The sequence below is a fragment of the Bos grunniens genome, chromosome 3 (assembly GCF_055505025.1).
Source record: "Bos grunniens cultivar Pamir isolate PY7600 chromosome 3, Bosgru_T2T1.0, whole genome shotgun sequence".
NCBI classification, from domain to species: Eukaryota; Metazoa; Chordata; class Mammalia; order Artiodactyla; family Bovidae; genus Bos; species Bos grunniens.
In genome coordinates, this window is record NC_141167.1 from 42,480,503 (window position 1) to 42,499,957 (window position 19,455).

General features: G+C 41.1%; 1 protein-coding gene across 4 annotated transcripts in view; it reads left to right on the forward strand.

Moving 5' to 3' along the window:
- Nucleotides 1–19,455, forward strand: part of PDE4B (phosphodiesterase 4B) — a 669,313-nt gene that overhangs the window by 607,974 nt on the left and 41,884 nt on the right. For 3 of the 4 annotated variants that reach the window (XM_086390409.1, XM_086390410.1, XM_086390412.1), the window contains one exon: nt 17,000–17,112. In XM_086390409.1, the coding sequence (XP_086246535.1) occupies nt 17,000–17,112 (113 nt within the window). Of the gene's footprint in view, nt 1–16,106; nt 16,410–16,999; nt 17,113–19,455 lie in introns of those variants that run through there. The other variant, XM_086390413.1, reaches the window with a different exon arrangement.

Consider the following 19,455-nt stretch of genomic DNA (forward strand, 5'->3'; position numbering starts at 1 on the left):
ATTCTAAGAACAAATTCCCAAAGCCTACCCCAGAAAGACTGCTTCAATACCTCAGGGGGTTTCACCTAGGGAGCACCCCCAAGGAGATTCAGGTGGAGCTCTTTCACAAACTGGCCTAGTGATGGAGTAGCAGCTTGAGGTTCAGGCTAGATTATGAACTGAGTCCCACCATGTCCCTAGTGTGACTTTGGGCAGGTTGCACAGTCTCATTAAGCCTCAGTTTACTTACCTATAAAAAGGACTAGTAACTATTTAATGGGGCTGTTGCAAAGATTAAATGAGATAATATTTAAAGTCTCTTACATGCAGCTTGACTTACGCTGCTGCTGCTAAGTCGCTTCAGTCGTGTCCGACTCTCTGCGACCCCATAGACGGCAGCCCACCAGGCTCCCCCGTCCCTGGGATTCTCCAGGCAAGAACACTGGAGTGGGTTGCCATTTCCTTCTCCAATGCGTGAAAGTGAAAAGTGAAAGTGAAGTCGCTCAGTCGTGTCCAACTCCTAGCGATCCCATGGACTGCAGCCTACCAGGCTCCTCCGTCCATGGGATTTGCCAGGCAAGAGTACTGGAGTGGGTTGCCATTGCCTTCTCCAAGCTTGATTTATAGTAGGTCACAAATAAAGTGAGTCAATCCAAATGTCTCCTTGGGACTTACCCAACTGAGGCAGCCACTAAAGCTTTCCGAAAGACCATGTGTGTGTGTGCGTGTCCGACTCTTTCCAACTGTAGCCCTCCAGGCTCCTCTGACCACAGAATTTTCCAGGCAAGAATACTGAAGCGGGTTGCCGTTTCCTCCTCCAGGGGCTCTTTCTCAGGGATCAAACCCGTTTCTCTTGTGTCTCCTGCACTCCAGGCAGACTCTTGACCACTATAGCACCTGGGAAGCCTTAGACGCAGGCTAAGTCTGAATTCTGACTCCACTAAATCTGTGGTTTACTGCATTTCTCTGTTTCTCATCTGCAAAATAAAATGATCTATTACATATAAAATAATAGGTCATGAAATTATCATAAGGTTAAATCAGTTCATGCATGTAAAGTGCTTAGAAACTTTGAAAGTGGATAAATAATAACTACAATCATTATCCTTATTACCGCCTCTTCTAAAGTGAGCATTTGGATGGGAATGAATATTGGCCATGGAGTATTCAAGTAGCGGCAATAGCTTTATGGTCTAGAACAGCGCTATCCAATTGGTATTATATATAACGCAAAGCTCATTAACAATTTAAAATTTTTTAGTAAACACATAAAAAGAAACAGGTGCAACTAATTTTAATAGTATATTTTACTCAATTCAATATATCCAAAATATGATAACTTGACATGTCAAATACAAAACTTCATGGATAAATTTTACATGACTTTTCTATACAAATTCTTTGAAATCCAATGTCTGTTACACCCACAGCACACCTCCCAGCAGACCTAGCCACATTTTAAAAGCTCAACAGCAATACATAATTTGTAACTACCATACTAGACAGTGCGGACATTCCAGATTCTGAAGCAAGTCCCCTCACCTTGATGAGCCTCAATAATCCTATTTGTAAAAATGGAGAGAATTTCCATGACTTTGTTTCTAAAAGAAAATGAACACACTTGAAAATTCTTTGTCAACTAGAAAAGACTGTATGTAGTAGGCTTGGGATCTCTTTTCTTCTTACTGACTAGCTTTTTCTGCAAATAATAATCCCTGATAATAATAATTTATCAAGTACTTATTCTCTTCTCCATCCTAGTATCCTTACATCTTTCAGATCAATAATTCATCTTAAAGGCTGCATTGCAGCCTAGGCTCAAGTCCCTGGGTTCTGTGTTTATTACTTATAGGACTTGGAGTGAGACATTTAAACTCCTAAACTTCAGTCTCTTCCTGTTAAAACAAAGACCATACATCTCTCAAAAAGCATGACGAGGATTTAAAAAGACTGTTCAGATGAAAAAGATCTATAACTGCAAAACATACAACTGGACATCAGTATTGAGATATTTGTAAGCCACTGTGTGCCATCCTTCTGTTGAACAGTTTTCAATGGCACCCCACTGTCTGACAAATAAAGTCAGATTCCTTAGTTTAGCATAAAGAACTCTCCAAGATCTGGCCCTGACCATTATACTTTTGCAAATCTATTCCACACTGCATCCTTGCTGAAGCCCAGGGTTCTAACCAAATAGGACTATTATATTTGTTCTCCCAAACAGGACAGAACAGTGTGGCATGTTTCTAATTTCATACCTTTGTTCATGCTGTTGATTGTCTTAACCTCAGTTTCATCCATTCATCTTTACCTGGCCTCCAAGTCTCTCCTGATCTTCCTTTCCCCTATGTCTTTAAGATCTCTCTGTGCTGCCTCTCAACTTTATTTGTACCTTCCATACAATTGTCAACATCAATTTGGAATTCTAGTTTTGCTTAGTGTGCCAACACCTGCAGCTGTTATTTTGGGATTAAATAACAAATTCTGCATGTGATTTTGCAGCGATCCCTTTGACAGACAGAATATCCCCTATATTAAAATGAGCCAGCTAGAAATCTAATCAAAATATGCATGCAAAAGAAATGGAGCTTATGCACTGTGGTTACATTGGCTAAATCAGCAAAAGGAAGGTGGTTTGTTTGGAGACTAGTAAAAAAAGAAACAAGAACAAGAATTCCTGATATTACTTCTCCAATACTATTCAGTAGGCAAGACCCCATTCCTTTGGGCAGTGGATATCCCATCTATTGGTATTTGGGGCAAGTCAGCAGTTCAAGCAGTATTCTTTTGAGCTTCTGCTAGGTAAAGATATACTGTGCTGCATTAAAGAGCAGCCAAAAACATATGTTCCTTGCTCTCAAGAAGTCATGAGTGAAATAAGCCAAGAGAAAGAATTCTAATAACATGGTCAGTTGGAAATAAGAGTCTTGAACATGGTAGTTGTGAGAGCTGAGAGGAAGGGAGCTTAATCCAACCTCAGAAAATATGGAAAGCTTTGTAGAAGAGATAACTGTAGGCTGAATCCTAAATGATAAGAGTTAGCCAGGTGGACAGTTGGAAAGGGCACGTCAGGCCAATGGAAACACTTGAGCTAAGCGTATGAGGCTTGAGTAAAGCAGACATTTAAGTTGACTATCCAGCCAACTCCCCTGCTCTGATTTCATGTTTGCCAAGCAATCTTATGATTAGAACTTGGTCTCCTATGTCAAGGAATGTGTAACGACCAGAGGGTAATGAAAAGCTTCCTTTAAATTATTGCTCTCTAAATGAATTTACTGGTCTCTGATTTCTCATTGTACTCTTGTGAGTTGGACTCAGTTCAGTTCAGTTCAGTCGCTCAGTCGTGTCCGACTCTTTGCGACCCCATGAATCACAGCACGCCAGGCCTCCCTGTCCATCACCAACTCCCGGAGTTCACCCAGACTCACGTCCATCGAGTCAGCGATGCCATCTAGCCATCTCATCCTCTGTCGTCCCCTTCTCCTCCTGCCCTCAATCCCTCCCAGCATCAGAGTCTTTTCCAATGAGTCAACTCTTCGCATGAGGTGGCCAAAGTACTGGAGTTTCAGCCTTAGCATCATTCCTTCCAAAGAAAGCCCAGGGCTGATCTCCTTCAGAATGGACTGGTTGGATCTCCTTGCAGTCCAAGGGACTCTCAAGAGTCTTCTCCAACACCACAGTTCAAAAGCATCAATTCTTCAGTGCTCAGCCTTCTTCACAGTCCAACTCTCACATCCATACATGACCACAGGAAAAACCATAGCCTTGACTAGACGAACCTTTGTTGGCAAAGTAATGTCTCTGCTTCTGAATATGCTATCTAGGTTGGTCATAACTTTCCTTCCTAGGAGTAAGCGTCTTTTAATTTCATGGCTGCAGTCACCATCTGCAGTGATTTTGGAGCCCAAAATAATAAAGTCTGACACTATTTCCACTGTTTCCCCATCTATTTCCCATGAAGTGATGGGACCGGATGCCATGATCTTCGTTTTCTGAATGGTGAGCTTTAAGCCAACTTTTTCACTCTCCACTTTCACTTTCATCAAGAGGCTTTTGAGTTCCTCTTCACTTTCTGCCATAAGGGTGGTGTCATCTGCATATCTGAGGTTATTGATATTTCTCCCGGAAATCTTGATTCCAGCTTGTGCTTCTTCCAGTCCAGAGTTTCTCATGATGTACTCTGCATAGAAGTTAAATAAGCAGGGTGACAATATACAGCCTTGACGTACTCCTTTTCCTATTTGGAACCAGTCTGTTGTTCCATGTCCAGTTCTAACTGTTGCTTCCTGACCTATATACACATTTCTCAAGAGGCAGATCAAGTGGTCTGGTATTCCCATCTCTTTCAGAATTGTCCACAGTTTATTGTGATCCACACAGTCAAAGGCTTTGGCATAGTCAATAAAGCAGAAATAGATGTTTTTCTGGAACTCTCTTGCTTTTTCCATGATCCAGCAGATGTTGGCAATTTGATCTCTGGTTCCTCTGCCTTTTCTAAAACCAGCTTGAACATCAGGAAGTTCACGGTTCACGTATTGCTGAAGCCTGGCTTGGAGAATTTTGAGCATTACTTTACTAGCATGTGAGATGAGTGCAATTGTGCGGGAGTTTGAGCATTCTTTGGCATTGCCTTTCTTTGGGATTGGAATGAAAACTGACCTAGTATAAGAAAAATAAAGTTAAAATACACTGACGGAAATCACATTCTGATCTGAAAAGCTCAGATAACAGAGGGTTTTGATCATCAACCAATTACCATCATCCTAGGGATCATATAGTTTCAGCTCATAAATATCTCAAATACATTTGTCTCTCTCCATCTGCAATGCTACATTATAATTCTAGCCATCTCTATCTCCTGCATAGGCTAAGGCAATAAAATAAGTTACTACTAGCAACTGGCAAGAATACTTTCGAGGCTGGTTACTGTTCTAAGTGCTATAATGTGAATTACTTCATTTAATCCTCATAACCACCCCACCAGAAAGATATATGTCCCCCAATTTTAGAAATGAGGAAATTAAAACTCAGAAAAATTAAGTAACTCACCCAAGTTCGCACTGCTAACAAAAGAAATGACAGAGCCAGAAAGTAAACTTGGCTGTCTTCCTCCATATCCTGAGCTTTTAAATACTATTTAGCTAGCCTCCTTGCAGCTATTCTCATCTTCAAGTTCATTCTCTAGGTTGCATGGAGAGTGATATGTTTTACATGCACATTTGGCTAGGCCATCCCAGGTTTCTCTCCGTGGCCATCCCATAGCTGTGCAGAACCTGATCTAAACTCACATCAGTCTTTTTCTCCTGGTGTGTTCCTACCACATGGACAGATCTCAGTCCATGGAGTATGCTCTGATGTTTTTCCTGCCTGGAATGCCTTCCTTCCTCTTTGCACCTAATTCTTATTCCATCAGATCTTGTATGTTAGACCTTCCCTAAACTTTCTATCACATCCCACTTCTCAAACTTTTGAGTCCTGTTATCCTTGTTATAAATTCTTAGAACACTCTAAAAATTTTAGTAGCTCCCTTGCCAATTGCAATTCAATAAGTTTTTGTCTAATTGTCTCTTCCTGCTAGAATCTAGGCTTCGAGTAAGCAAAAACTATGTTTATAGAATTCACCATTATACCCTTAGAGTTCCATGCTGTGCCTATAACATGATGAAAGAAAGAAAGTGTTAGTCGCTCAGTTGTGTCTGATTCTTTACAATCCCATGGACTGTAACCCGCCAGGCTCCTCCGTCCATGGAATTCTCCAGGCAAGAATACTGGAGTAGGTTGCCATTTCCTTCTACTACATAAAAATCCACTCATTACATAAACATTTGTTGTCTCGTATTCAACAAACAATAGCCAGCATTTATCTGATCCTTATATCATGGACTGTCTTAAGCACTTTACATTTATTTATTTATTAATTAATTAAAGACTACAATCCATTATATAAACATCATTTTTTTTATTTTATTTTATTTTTAAACTTTATAATATTGTATTAGTTTTGCCCAACATCAAAATGAATCCGCCACAAGTATTCCCGTGCTCCCCATCCTGAACCCTCCTCCCTCCTCCCTCCCCATACCCTCCCTCTGGGCCGTCCCAGTGCACCAGCCTCAAGCATCCAGCATCGTGCATCGAACCTGGACTGGCAACTCGTCTCATACATGATATTACACATGTTTTATTCTCATTACATTGGTGAGGAAACTGAGGCACAGAGAAGTAACTTCTCTAAGGTTAAACAAAGGAATATGAACCCAGACTGTCTAGTTCCAGAGACCAGCTTTTAACTTCTACTCTAAAATCTTCATAACGGGCTTCCCTGGTGGCTCAGCAGTAAAAAAAGAATCTGCCTGCAGTTCAGGAGATGCAGGAGATAAGGGCTTGATCCCTAGGTTGGGAAGATCCCCTGGAGGAGCACATGGCAACCCACTCCAGGATTCTTGCCTGGGAAATCCCATGGACAGAGGAGCCTGGTGGGTTATGGTCCATAGGATTGCAAAGAGTAGGACACAACTAAAGTGAACGAGCACATATTCTTCATAAATATTTCTTGTATTAGAAAAATAATTGGACACCAACTGATCTCCATGACTGAAGGCTTTCTTGTATCATTGCCTTTAACACTAGCATGGGTAGATAATTAAGTTCCTTGGGCACCCTTTCACATTGGTGGTACATGTTGTTACCTAAATGAGTACAAATTCTTGTTGGTAAGTAAAGCCAAAGTCAGAGTCCTTCTGGAGAGCAGGCTTTGGCAAGGGTAAAGACACTGAAAGGAAACAAAGTTATGAGGCGGGCACGTCAGAGACAGTTTCTCCTTGTGCAATCTTACCTGGGGTGAATGAAGAGAAAGTTGGGCCATTTGTTTGTGACAGACCTCATGGCTTAGCCAAAAAGATCCTGGAATTCAGAATCAGAGAACTTAGGTTCTCCTTCTGCTGCCTTCCTTTCTCTGTTCTCTCTCCCTCCCTCTTCATCTCTCATCTCTCTCTCTCTCTGTCTTTCATCAGATGACTTTGAGCAAATTATTAAACATCTCCAGGCCTCAGATTTCTCACATGCATAATGGAAAATCTATGTCATAATAATAATGCTTTCTATCTCATGGGATTTATTTTTCAAGAGGAAAATGAGATCTGCAAGTGAAAGCACTTGGTAAACTGTCAAGTTGTATATACAAAAGCTAGTTGTGACTGGTGTTTTTTTTTTAACTCATAGTCTTAGAGGAGTTTGCTAAGGAGATCAGCATCAAAATGACCTACTTTTCACTGTGATTTCCCTTGAGGGCAGTGAACCTCTTCTTCCGTGAATCCACCCAGAGTGAAATCCCTGTCATGTGCAATTGCAAAGTCCCTCATATTTATAAAGACACATTAACAAAGTCCTGCCTAAAGAGAGACCATTTGGGGCTCACAGATAGCCTTTGGAAGAACTGTGTGAGAACACTGTGTGAGTGTTCTCCAGTTCCTGGGGTTTGTTCTAAGAATGTTTGACTCAAGTTTAAATCAACAGCCTTCTGGAAAAGTTGCACTCTGACACAAGTGCATGTCATTTACCTAAGAGTTATAAAAGAAAATATCTACCTTTGGACTTAATGAAAAGAACAGCTATTGTTAATTGTTAGGGGAAAAACCAAACATCATAACCAAGATCACTAAACAAATAGGCTTATAGCCAAATCGTTTTAAATAAAAAAGAGGCATATTTCCATATGTGTGAAATACTTTTACATTTTAACAGATACTTATTGCATTTTGTGGAGGAACCAAGGAGTGAAACAAGTCTGCTAACTTCAAAGCCCTTTGAATCTAGGAAAACATCTACAGGGCTAGAATCTTATGGAAAAAGCTAGTTATTAGCTGGATGTAGAGAATCCAATTCATATACACTTCTCACTTCCAAGAATCAGAAGAAGAATTTTGTCCATCAAGGACTCTTTTAACATTTTTTCCCAAGAGAGCCCTTGCTTTCGAAATTTTATCTACAAAAACTGCATTTAAAGATAACAGTGAGTCTACCGAATTAATTTTATTGTTATTTTACAGAGGCTTAATATTATTTCAGTTATTTAATGATATTCGCAATGTGGAGGTCTTGGGATGCTTTCCTTTCAACATCAAGGGTTTACTTTGTTTTGAGGTTCAAAGTGAAGGCTTTGCTGTGACCAGGGCAAGCTTCATGCTAGCTTGCCCTTACATCCATGTGCCACTGGATCATTGCAAAAGGTCACTGTGTAGTTTGGGTACTGATCAAAAGTACTCAAAAGGTGGTGAAGGGAGCTGAAATTCAGCCCTTCCCTCACTTTTCAAGCTTTCTGCTCAAGGGCTATGTCTGCTAAGGGACAGCAAGTTTTTCTGACTTTCACAAAGGTGCAGTGCAAGCTGGGGTGGGAGCAAGGGAGAGAAGGAAGATGAGAAGGCACCCAGTGTTACAGAATGACAGTTTTGAAGATGGAGAAGTGTGCAATCAATGAACACCTCTTCTTCATTGCTGTGGCCCCAGCAGGAGGCTTGGGGTGTGCTAGACACTCAGTGCATATTTTGTGGAATACATGCATGAACAAGTGACTTTCTTATACAATTCTCGTCATCTAAATGTCCTTTAATTGGGTGTGTCAATTGCGATTGGGTGAATGCAGAATGACAAATTCGGCAAGTTCTATATTTTAGAAGTGAAACCCAATAAGCTCTAACCTATCAAGAACCAGTTTCCTATCTAAGGTCATGCATCTAGAGGCAGACTTTAGGATTTCATGGCCACTTTATATGTCTTCCCCTACCACTAAATCCCAGGGCCAGAGCAAAACTCTACCAACTCAGCTATCAAATATATGGCCATCTACTCTCAGGAATGGGCTTTCCAGGTGGCTTAGTGGTAAAGAAACCACCTGCCAATGCAGGAGATCCAGGTTCAATCCTTGGGTCAGGAAGATCATCTGGAGGAGGAAATGGCAACCCACTCCAGTATTCTTGCCTGGAGAATTCCATGGACAGAGGAACCTGGCGGGCTACAGTCCAGGGGGTCACAAAGAGTCAGACACAACTAAGTGACTGAGTACTCACACACCCTCAGGAAAGTGGCCAGGACAAGGCAGAGGCTTGTGGGAAGTTGGGGTAGAGGAAAATGTTCCTGACAGACAGGTACTAAGCTCCATATCAAAGCCTTGGCATGCCTTGCTTCACTTAATTCTCATAGCTAGGTCACAGCACTAGTAAATGAATTGTAGAGTCAGGCTCTGCAGACAGCCGGGCCAAACATCAGCATGTTCCACTCAGTTTTGAGTTGGTAAGAGCATCCTGGTCTATGCAATGTCAAAACCAATATCCTTTTCAGCTGTGTGTGATTTAACTCATTCTGTTTCTACACATTGCTATGGTTCAACGAAAGGAAGGGAAACATTTTTTTTAGAAACCCTGTTCCTTTTTTTTAAACTGGAGTTTCCCTAGGTGAGTCTCTCTGTTGAATACATACACAAAACATCAGGAAGACAGGGAAAAGTACACAAATCACACATGTAGAAATCAGGGAATTTTCATAAAGTGAACAGACTCTTGTAATTAGTATCTAGACTAAGAAGTACATCATTGTCAGCCCCATGGAAGTCCCCCTCCAGTTCTTGCCTGGTTGCTAACCCTCCAAGGGAACCACTATCTTGACATCATAGATCTAACTAACATCATAGATTCATTTTGGCTTCTTTGAAATTTTATATAAATTGCATCACATTTTATGTGATTTTTAACCTCTAGTTTCTTTTACTCAGTGTTTACATTCATGAGATTCCTCTCTGTCTTTGCCTATTGCAATTGTTCTGATTGATCTAACCACCACACAATTTTGAAAATAGTACCACCTTCTCTAATGAAGAGTTCTGACTATGTGAGAGAGAGACACAGAACTGTGAAAGTCGCTCAGTCATGTCTGACTCTTTGTGACCCCATGGACTATACAGTCCATGGAATTTTCTAGGCCAGAATACTGGAGTGGGTAGCCTATCCCTTCTCCAGGGGATCTTCCCAACCCAGGGATCAAACCCAGGTCTCCCACATTGCAGGCGGATTCTTTACCAGCTGAACCACAAGGGAAGCCCAAGAATACTGGAGTGGGTAGTCTATCCCTTCCCCAGGGGATCTTAATGAACCCAGGAATCGAACTGGGGTCTCCTGCATTGCAGGTGGATTCTTTACCAACTGAGCTGTCAGGGAAGAGAAACAAAAGGTTACTTATTTTTTTTTTCTATGCCCTGGGTTGGGGTAGAAAGTCTGGGAATCTTGACAGATTGGTTTGTGATATCCACAAAGCTGTGTTAAAATTGCATTTAGAATGATCCCTTATATCAGGAATCTGAATTACTCAAACCCATAAAAGCTGAGAGTACTAGTTACCAGGGGTGATGGAGGATTGGAGAAGTGTTGATCAAAAGGTACATAGTTTCAGATCCTCAAAGTGAATAAAATCCTAGAGACCTGCTATATAGCATGATACCTATGGCTCACCATACTGTATAATATTTGTAAATATTAGTTAAGATAGATCTTCTTTAAATGTTCTTATCACACACGTATACACACACACACATACACAAAGAAGGAGGGAGGAAACTTTTAGAGGTGATGGTTGAGTTTATGAGATTATTTATGGTGATAATTTCACAGGTATTTACTTATCTTCAAACTCATCAAGCTGTATACATGAAACATGCCCAGCTTTTTTGTATGCCAATCATATCTCAATAAAAAACAAACTGCATTTAGATAGAGTTTATAGAAAATTTATATTGGGGGTGTATTGTGATGCTTTCATCTGCTAATTATATGAATTTGGGACCTCTCTAAGACCCAGTTTTCTCATCTGTATTGAGAAATCCTCATTCTGATGGCTTCTAAGCCAAATGATATAGTTATGTAAAGGTCCTCCATCTTGATTTTTTCCCAGAGATCAGTAATAAGATCCTGCTTTCCTGCACAGAGTGTGTGGGGCCAACTTTTAGGGCATCTAAGGTCTGTTACCAGCTGGACCATTGACTTCATCATTGCTCAAAATCCGGTTCCCTGCTTTCCAGCTCTGAGCAGCTTGCTATTTATGGCCAGGCTGAGGTTTCTCATTGCCCTTTCCTTTTGCCCTTCTCTGCATCTCTCCCATCCAATACCTCTCTTCTAGAACACATAGACATACGCACACATGTTCTACTGAATTTGCATGAAAAAAACTGGGAATACTGAAATATGAGCTAAATATTAGCTGAGCTGGAAAATTATTAAAGCAGAAGAGGGGAGATCATTGACTGAAAAAGAAGAATGTTACGCAACAGTTTGTACAATGTTGCCTATTTTCCTTTCCTTTTTTTTTTTTTTTTTTGGCCATGCTGCATGGCTTGTGGGATCTTAGTTTCCCAACCAGGGATCAAACCCCGGGCCCTTGGCATTGAAAGCATGGAGGCCTAGCCACTGGACCACTGGGGAATTCCAAGTGTTGTCTATTTTGACTATATGCATGCTACATGAAAGGACATACACAGGGGGATAACAGTAGTGATCTCTGCTTGGTCAAATGTGACATTTTATCATTTCAAATATTTTGCTTCTCTATAATATTCTAGTTGTCTCCAATGCACCGATATCTTCTCTATAATAATAAATGTGATATTTATAAAAGTGCATTAAACTTAAAGGTAAAGTCTTGTTTTGTGTGAATTCTCCTATTTTAGCTTCCCTGTCAGAACAGTGTAAGTATTCTTCTTATATTCACTTTCCAGATAGAGAAATGTATTCTCAGCAAACTTAGGTAACTTGCCTGAGGTTACCCACAGAAACAAGAGGCGGGACCAGAACCAAGCCAGTCTTCTGAGTAAATATTGCACAGTAAATATTTTGCTAATAGCTGTGTTAGGTGGATCAGAAAAGGGAAGAGGAGACTCGAGAAATGACAACATTCAGGAAAGCAATTACACAATTTGAAACAGAAAAGACCCAAGGGTAAGATGCCACTTTAAACACAGCAATTTCAGGAATGCATGGATTTCCAGCCCTGTAGTGAATCCTCTATTTTATTGACCAAGATATGGTCTTGCCCTGGAAATCTTGCTCGATTAATTTAGCCTGTGATTTAGGTTGTGCCTTAAGGTGCATTAGAAATAAGTCATACCTCTTCGGTGTTTATCGCACAGAGATGTTGCAAGGATTAATGGGTAGTGTCCTGGCGCTCCTTTGAGGAAAGAGCTTTATGAATGCCATGTATAATTATCAGATTAATATTATAATTATTCATTCATCCTTTCTTCCTGTTTCTCAGCATGAAATGCAATACTTATCAGACCCACAGAAGGAAGTAAATCTTTTGTCATTCTTGTTGAAGTGAAAGAGGAAAAGAAGGGAAACATAGAAGGGAGGTTCTCCCAGCTCCTTCTTCCCTCTGAAAATTCTTGACAAGTAGGGTCACCCCATGACCATACGTAGTCCCATTATCTGCTCTTATCCTCTTAAGACTTGCTTCTGAGGTGCTAAGCATCCTTCCTTCCCAGAGTCATTTTTGTAAGAAAAGGAACATAACCAGCTTTGTGGGCACGTGACCTGCACAGCAGGGCTCCTCACTCACAAGGACCTTATAGTCTCAGTGCTGAAACTTGTGATGATTTTATCTTTGATCTGATTTTTAAGTAAAGTCTGATGGGGAAATGGAGCATAGACCCTGGTGACTTGGAGCATCAGCTCATCTGTGCCCCATCTCCTGCCACCTGCCTGTCTCCCCTGGAAGTATTCTCAGCACCAGTTTCCCTGATCCTTGTCGTCCTGGGGCTCCTCCAGCACCCCTCCCCCTCCCCCATCCCAGGACCACTGCTGCTGTCCACTCCCAGTGAGGGCCTGGGTCCAAGTGCAGAGAGGGTTTGAGTTGGACATGGATGCCTTTGCAAAGTCTCAGGTGGGGCATGGGAGCAGCCATCCCTGCCCTGGGCCAGCATGGCAGTGCCACAGTAGACAGGGGCCATGTCTTGATCCTCTTGTCCACCCCAACCAAGGTATCTAGTGCATCCTTGTGCAGAGGTTGTAGCCTGTTTTCTGGGGCTTGAGGCATTGGCACCATGGCAAAGGGGAATGTCTGACTTCCCCAGAGCCTGCCCAGGCCTGGGGCATGAAACACAGTTTGGAAGTTGGCAGGTAGGTGCCCTCCAGCAACTGGTAAGTTGTGCATGGGCCCTAAGTCAGAGGCTGCACGGTCTCTGGGGTCCTACAAGGGTCTGCACTCTCCTCCTGGTATCCCTCTGCCTGAAGTAACATGATATTAAAGGGTAAATGAAACACACCGTGCTATTCATTCATTGTGACAAATGTGCCATTTTAAGATATTAACTATAGGGAACCCTGGATATGGGGTAGATGCAAACTCTCTATTATCTCTGCAACATTTCTGTAAATCTAGAACTATTTTATAATAAGCAGTTTACTTAGAAAAAATAACAATACCTCCACGAAAGGTTGAGAGAGAGCAACTTCAGAAAAAAGAAAAAAGCTTCACATTTTAAGACCTTTCACAGCACTTTTTCCTGCTTTTTGAACAAGGGATCGTACATTCCATTTTTCACTGGGCCCAGCCAATTATGGAACTGATTCCGACTATAAAACCTCTTTTGAATATGCAATTCTTCTATCTCTCTTCTCTTTCCTCCCCACCCTCACAAACCAGGTTTGGGGGGTTCCTTTGATTGTCGCTAATAATTATACTTCTGACTGATTACCTACTAAGAACTGATTATCCTATGAGATGGGGCTTCCCTGGTGGCTCAGATGGTAAAGAATCTGCCTGCAATTCAAGAGACCGGTGTTCGATCCCTGGTCCAAGAAGATCCCCTGGAGAAGGGAATGTCTACCCACTCCAGTATTCTTGCCTGGAGAATCCCATGAACAGAGGAACCTGGCAGGCTACAGTCCATAGGACCACAGAGAATTGGACACGACTGAGGGACTAACATACACACACACACATCATGGAGATATTTTATATACTTTATCTCATTTAGCCCCTTTATAACTTTATGAGATAGATATTCTCCTTATTTGAAGATGTGGGAAATAGAGTTCCAGGATCATGCAGTAAGTGGTAGGAGAGAAAGTCAAAATGCCTGAGGTTCACTTCAAAGCTGGTGCTCTTTCCTCAGTGCTCCAGATGTATCCTCAGCCTCCAGATACCCAAGTATTTGCATGCTGCTTGGACAAGCACTTTCGTTTCCATTCCTCTGAGTATCTACTGAGAGTCTACTAGATACCAAGCATGAGATTTGGTGCTAGAGCCACAGAGTTCTAGTGTGGAGGCCAGCCTGAGCTGCACTGATCCTTTCCTTTGACTGTACTGATAAGTAGCTGGGCTGTGATGCCCCCATCCTTAAGCCACTCTGACATCTGTGCCTCCTGCCTTAGTTACTGTGATAAGAAGGCTCTCAAAGGGGGCATAAAGAAAGCCTTGACAATGGATGAAGAATCTGGGAAGGAGCAAATTTTCATTTACTTCAAAATTTAACTTTTTACCCAGAAAATATCGTGAATGACCAGAATAAGAGAAAGCAGTGGAGTAAGATCCTGCCATATCTGTTGGCCAGTCACTGGCACCTCACTAATTTTTTTTAATATTTATTTTTATTTATTTGGCTGTGCTGCGTCTTAGTTGTGGCACCCAGGATCTTTAGTTGCAGCATGTGAGATCTAGTTCCCTGACCAGGGATTGAACCAGGGCCCCTTGTATTGGAAGCATGGAGTCTTAGCCACTGGACTGCCAGGGAAGTCCCTGGCATCTCACTCTTGTCCCAACTCTAGGAGCATGTGTGTGCTCTTTCTGTATAATAGACAAGGAATGAGTTGTGGTGATGGCACTTAATTGATAGATCACTGAAGAGTTTTCCTCTTTCTTCAGGGCTTCACTGCTATCCTTACTGTTTTTCTTTGTGAGTGGAGATCTGATCCCTTTTTTCCTCTTCCTGAAAGAGAAATGTAACATATCATCCCACAGTCATTTTGTACATCAGTCTATTCAAAATGCTCCACACAAGCTGCTCACTCCCCACCATCCTAGTGAATGCCTAATCTTAATTGCTGAGAACCATGGGTTGTGATGTGGAAGATACCAGGGTGGTGAAGCCTGAGGAGTTAGGAAGTGGTTAGACTTTTTTATGAGAGGTCTGGAGGGAGAATGGGAGAGTTCTGTCACTTCAGAAAAAGCTTCCTTAGCTGAAGTACTCTTCTGGAAGGAAATAGAGAAGAGGGGGTGTTTCAGATACACAACAGAGAGTCAATGAGGAGATGCTTTGCGTTGAAGCAGCATGGCAAAATTGAGGAAGAAAGGAAGGAAGGCATGTGTGAGTCTAGCTTGAAATGAGTTTTACTAAAAACACCTGAATTCTGGTCTGCACATTTTTGAGGAGTGTGAAAAAAAAGGAGGAAGTCACCTCCAGTGGTTTTGTGGCTTTTTAAGTGTGACATACAGGATATTGAATTTTAACCCCTGGTTTCCCTGAAGGGTAAGCATATGTGGGGGATAAACAAAACACCTCTTCTTTGAAATGTGCGTCTGTGCTAAGTGGTTCCAGCCACTTGGAATCTCTCTTGTGTTTATTCCCCTTTCTGCTTCAAGTGTGAGTGTCACACACATAAAATTACTCAAATAATAACAATGAACTATGTGGTCTCCCTAGGAGTTCTGTATGAACATATAAAAAAATGTATTCTAAATATGACAGGAACATGTGAGTCTTTTCTTTATAATAGAATTTCATGTGAGATTTTTAATTTTAATAGTGTCTATTGTGTGCTTCCATTCCAGAAAGCTCTGTAGACTTAAAGGATGTTGTTCCCCTCAATATCAGTCACATATGCAGGAGAGCCCAAATAGTTTTTATAGCTGTCTGTAGCATCATTAGTTCATGTAGCATTTATAAAATTAATTTCAGTGTTTACTAAGATAGGGTTCTTAACTCAGTAGCCTTAAGTGTTAGCTTAGACTCACAAACTTTTGGGTATGGAATGATGTACTGCAAACACTTAAAAACAGTTTCATTACCCAGCAAAAATATGAACTTAAAAGCAATGCTCTATTTTTTTTTTTTAACAGACCACTGAGAAATATTTACAGAAAGCCTACATTCCTATGGTAACAAATCTGAGCCCCCAGCCTTCATCAAAAAATCTGCCACGGTTATATCTGGCTCCACCTAAAAGTCCGGTTCAGAATTTCCCTGTGATCCTGGGAGTTGAAGAAGAGAAGTTTTAGCTTTGTTTAGTATAACAAGAACTGCCTAGACTCCAGGGCCAATAAATGTGTTCACGTAAAACTCCAGACAGTGTCTCTGAGACTGAAGCCTTATCGGGGAGACCTCATTTTGCCTCGACTTAAAGGGAGACTCAGAACGGAGGATGGCTAGCCTTCTCCCCTCACTTGTGTGGGTCAGTGTCTGCTGAACTGAAAGTTATTCCAACATTTGCACATTCCCCCGGAATGAATGAATGCACAGGCCTTCCAACGTAACTGTCAGTTTCCCCCTCCACTTTTCGGTTGTACGTTTCATTTAGAAGAAAAGCCAAATGAGAAAACGCTTTCCTCATTTCTCCTCTAGATTGCAAACACTCAGAAATGACATCACGCACCCTAAAGAATCCCGAGATGACTAAGGCACAGAAAGCCTGAGAAAACTGACGGCTTCTGCCTTTAGTTTTAGGACTCATGTATGCAGATGAGCTTTTAAGAGCCGGTTCCCCGCCTTCTTCCTCAGAGGAAGTTTCTTGGTAGATCGCAGACACCTCATCTAGCCCGGGGGCGGGGGGGTGAAAACTTGGCATCAGCCATCCCGGGCAGAGCACCACGGTGATTTGTTCTCCTGGTGGAGAGAGCTGGAAGGAAGGAGTCGGCGCGCAAATAATGAAGGAGCACGGGGCCACCTTCAGTAGCGCCGGGATCAGCGGCGGCAGCGGTGACTCGGCTATGGACAGTCTGCAGCCGCTCCAGCCTAACTACATGTCTGTGTGTTTGTTTGCAGAAGAATCTTATCAAAAATTAGCAATGGAAACGCTAGAGGAACTGGACTGGTGCTTAGACCAGCTAGAGACCATACAGACCTACCGCTCTGTCAGTGAGATGGCATCTAACAAGGTAAGAGATGACCGTTTTATTCATGAAAGTGTGACCGCGCCGCGAGCTGTGGGCTCTCCTGGCCTCTGCCAGCTGCAGAGGTGCACGGGGACTCGACTATCAGCTTTGTTAATTTGCCTCCGATGATTCTGTTTTAAAATGCCACACTTTGCTTGTGTCTTGATGCTTCAGCCCAAGCTATTATCCTCAGTACAATCCCCAGAAACCAAACCTTTTTCTTATTGATGTCTTTTGGAATGTGTTTAAGGTGAGAAGTGTTTATGAAGTATACAAATCACTATACAAGTGAAAAAAATTTTTGTTTTATATCTGAATGAATCCATAGGTGAAATTGTTGTGTTGCAATCAAGTGTTATATATGTTTTTTGAACAAGAAAATAATGCGACTTCTGTATACCAATGGCGAGAATGATTTGCCCTGAAGTTTCCTAAATTCTGAAATTCTCAGGACATTCTAGGATTCTCAAACCTTTCTTTTCGGATGCTGGTATGACCTAAGATTAAAAAAAGAAGCAATATACTTTGTCTCCAAAACAAAAAATTACTTTTTTAAAGTTTGCTGCTTTGCATAATGGAATCGTTTGAAATGAAGTCCCACTCATATTGCAAAGAAATGGTTTTATGTACAATGCCCAGACAAAACTTAGTGTTGGGGCGCTTTAATTATCTACCATTATATCATTTGTTTAAGTAACACCTGGATTTAGAGTGCTAATTTATGAAATGAGAGTTGTTGCTTTTTGTTTGTATTTTTCTCTCATAGAATGTTAATTACATACATATACATATGAACATATGTGTATTTATCTATTATTTTAATTGAAATCTTAACACTGCACCCTCATAAATACACATTTCAAAATCTCCAATCATCCTAGCCTGAGGTATTATCTTTTGTCTTAAGAGTTCTGGGAATGGGAAGAGACTTTGCTTCACACCTGCCAAATGCCCTTTCCAGCCCTGAATGTGTGTCCCTCCTCCCTTTTTCCTGGGGTTAAAAGGATTGCCTTCCTATCAAGACTTGCTGGCTCCTGCTCAAAGGATCTGAGCAGAGGAAGCATCACATCCCAAAGTTTAGTGGGGTTGCACAGAGAGTGGACTTTTCTTACTCTTGTTTATTGGTTAATGAAAGGGAAAAAAAAAAAAAAAAGTCTCTCTCAAAATCTAGTTCAGATTCAAGTTGGAAAAAAAGGTTGAGGTTTAACTATTTATTGACTTTTCTCTGAATTTCTCAATTGAAGCTAAATTCTGGGTTTTTCCAGGCTGTTGTAAATCTCAACCAACTGCTTCCCCATGAGAAGGGCTTAACTGTGTAACTTCTCCAAACCACACTGGCGTCCATGTACACAGAAGGACTCTCACACAAGCTCTAGCCCCCTTTGAAGAATTCATAGAGTCTTTGTTCTTTGCATTTTGTGATCATTGATACGTATGCAAGATGTAGATTCAGTGTTTAGGGGTAGTTTTTTGTTTTTTGTTTTTTTTCCCAGCAAGTTTCACCATAAAGGATACCTTGAACTTTCTTCTGGAGTCACTAAGATAAAGTAGGCACCTAGCTTTAGAGGCAGAAAAAGGTTACTCATTGAAAAACTGCAAATTGCCATTAGTTTTAATTTTGAATGTTGGTGCCTTATGTATTCTAACTAGTTTAGTGTATGGAGTGCTGAAATTAGACATTGTGTGTCTTGCAAATTTATTATAAATAATTTCATATTCAATGTATAGTTCACGAGACACTGACACCAGGGACCATGTAGGTCCTAGTGAGAATTCTAAATGCTTCGGGCTTCCGCTTCTCTTTATGGTGTCATGTGCAGGAAGCAATGAAAGTTGAATAGAGCTAACCCTAAAGAAAAGGCTAAACCTTAATGTTGACACAGTTAGCTTAAGTAGAAGGCATGCAGCTTTACCTGTTTCTAGAGCTACATTGGAGAGGTTATAGGGCAAAGCAATTACCCTGTGATGAATAATGCCCAGCTGACAGCAGAAGTCAATTTCAGTTTTTACAAAGATCTCTCTTTTTACTTAGCCATTTACCCCCAACCCCAAAGTCTTAATTATCCAGATAATCATCTCAGGTGAAGCTTAAGTCATAGCACATATAATGTAATATAATGAGAATATTTTTATGGCCACCGAAAAGATCTTGATTTATACCAGTTTAGGAGGAACCAAATTATCTGTGGTAAAATTAAAATTCCATATTCAATTTTAACTATTGTCAAAATTATTTGAGTATTTCATCTGAACTGCTGTTTAAAATTATCATCATCATCATGTAGTCTTTTTTGGTCATCTTTGGCTTACTCTCAGTGAATAAAGATGCTGTGGCAAATCTCTGAG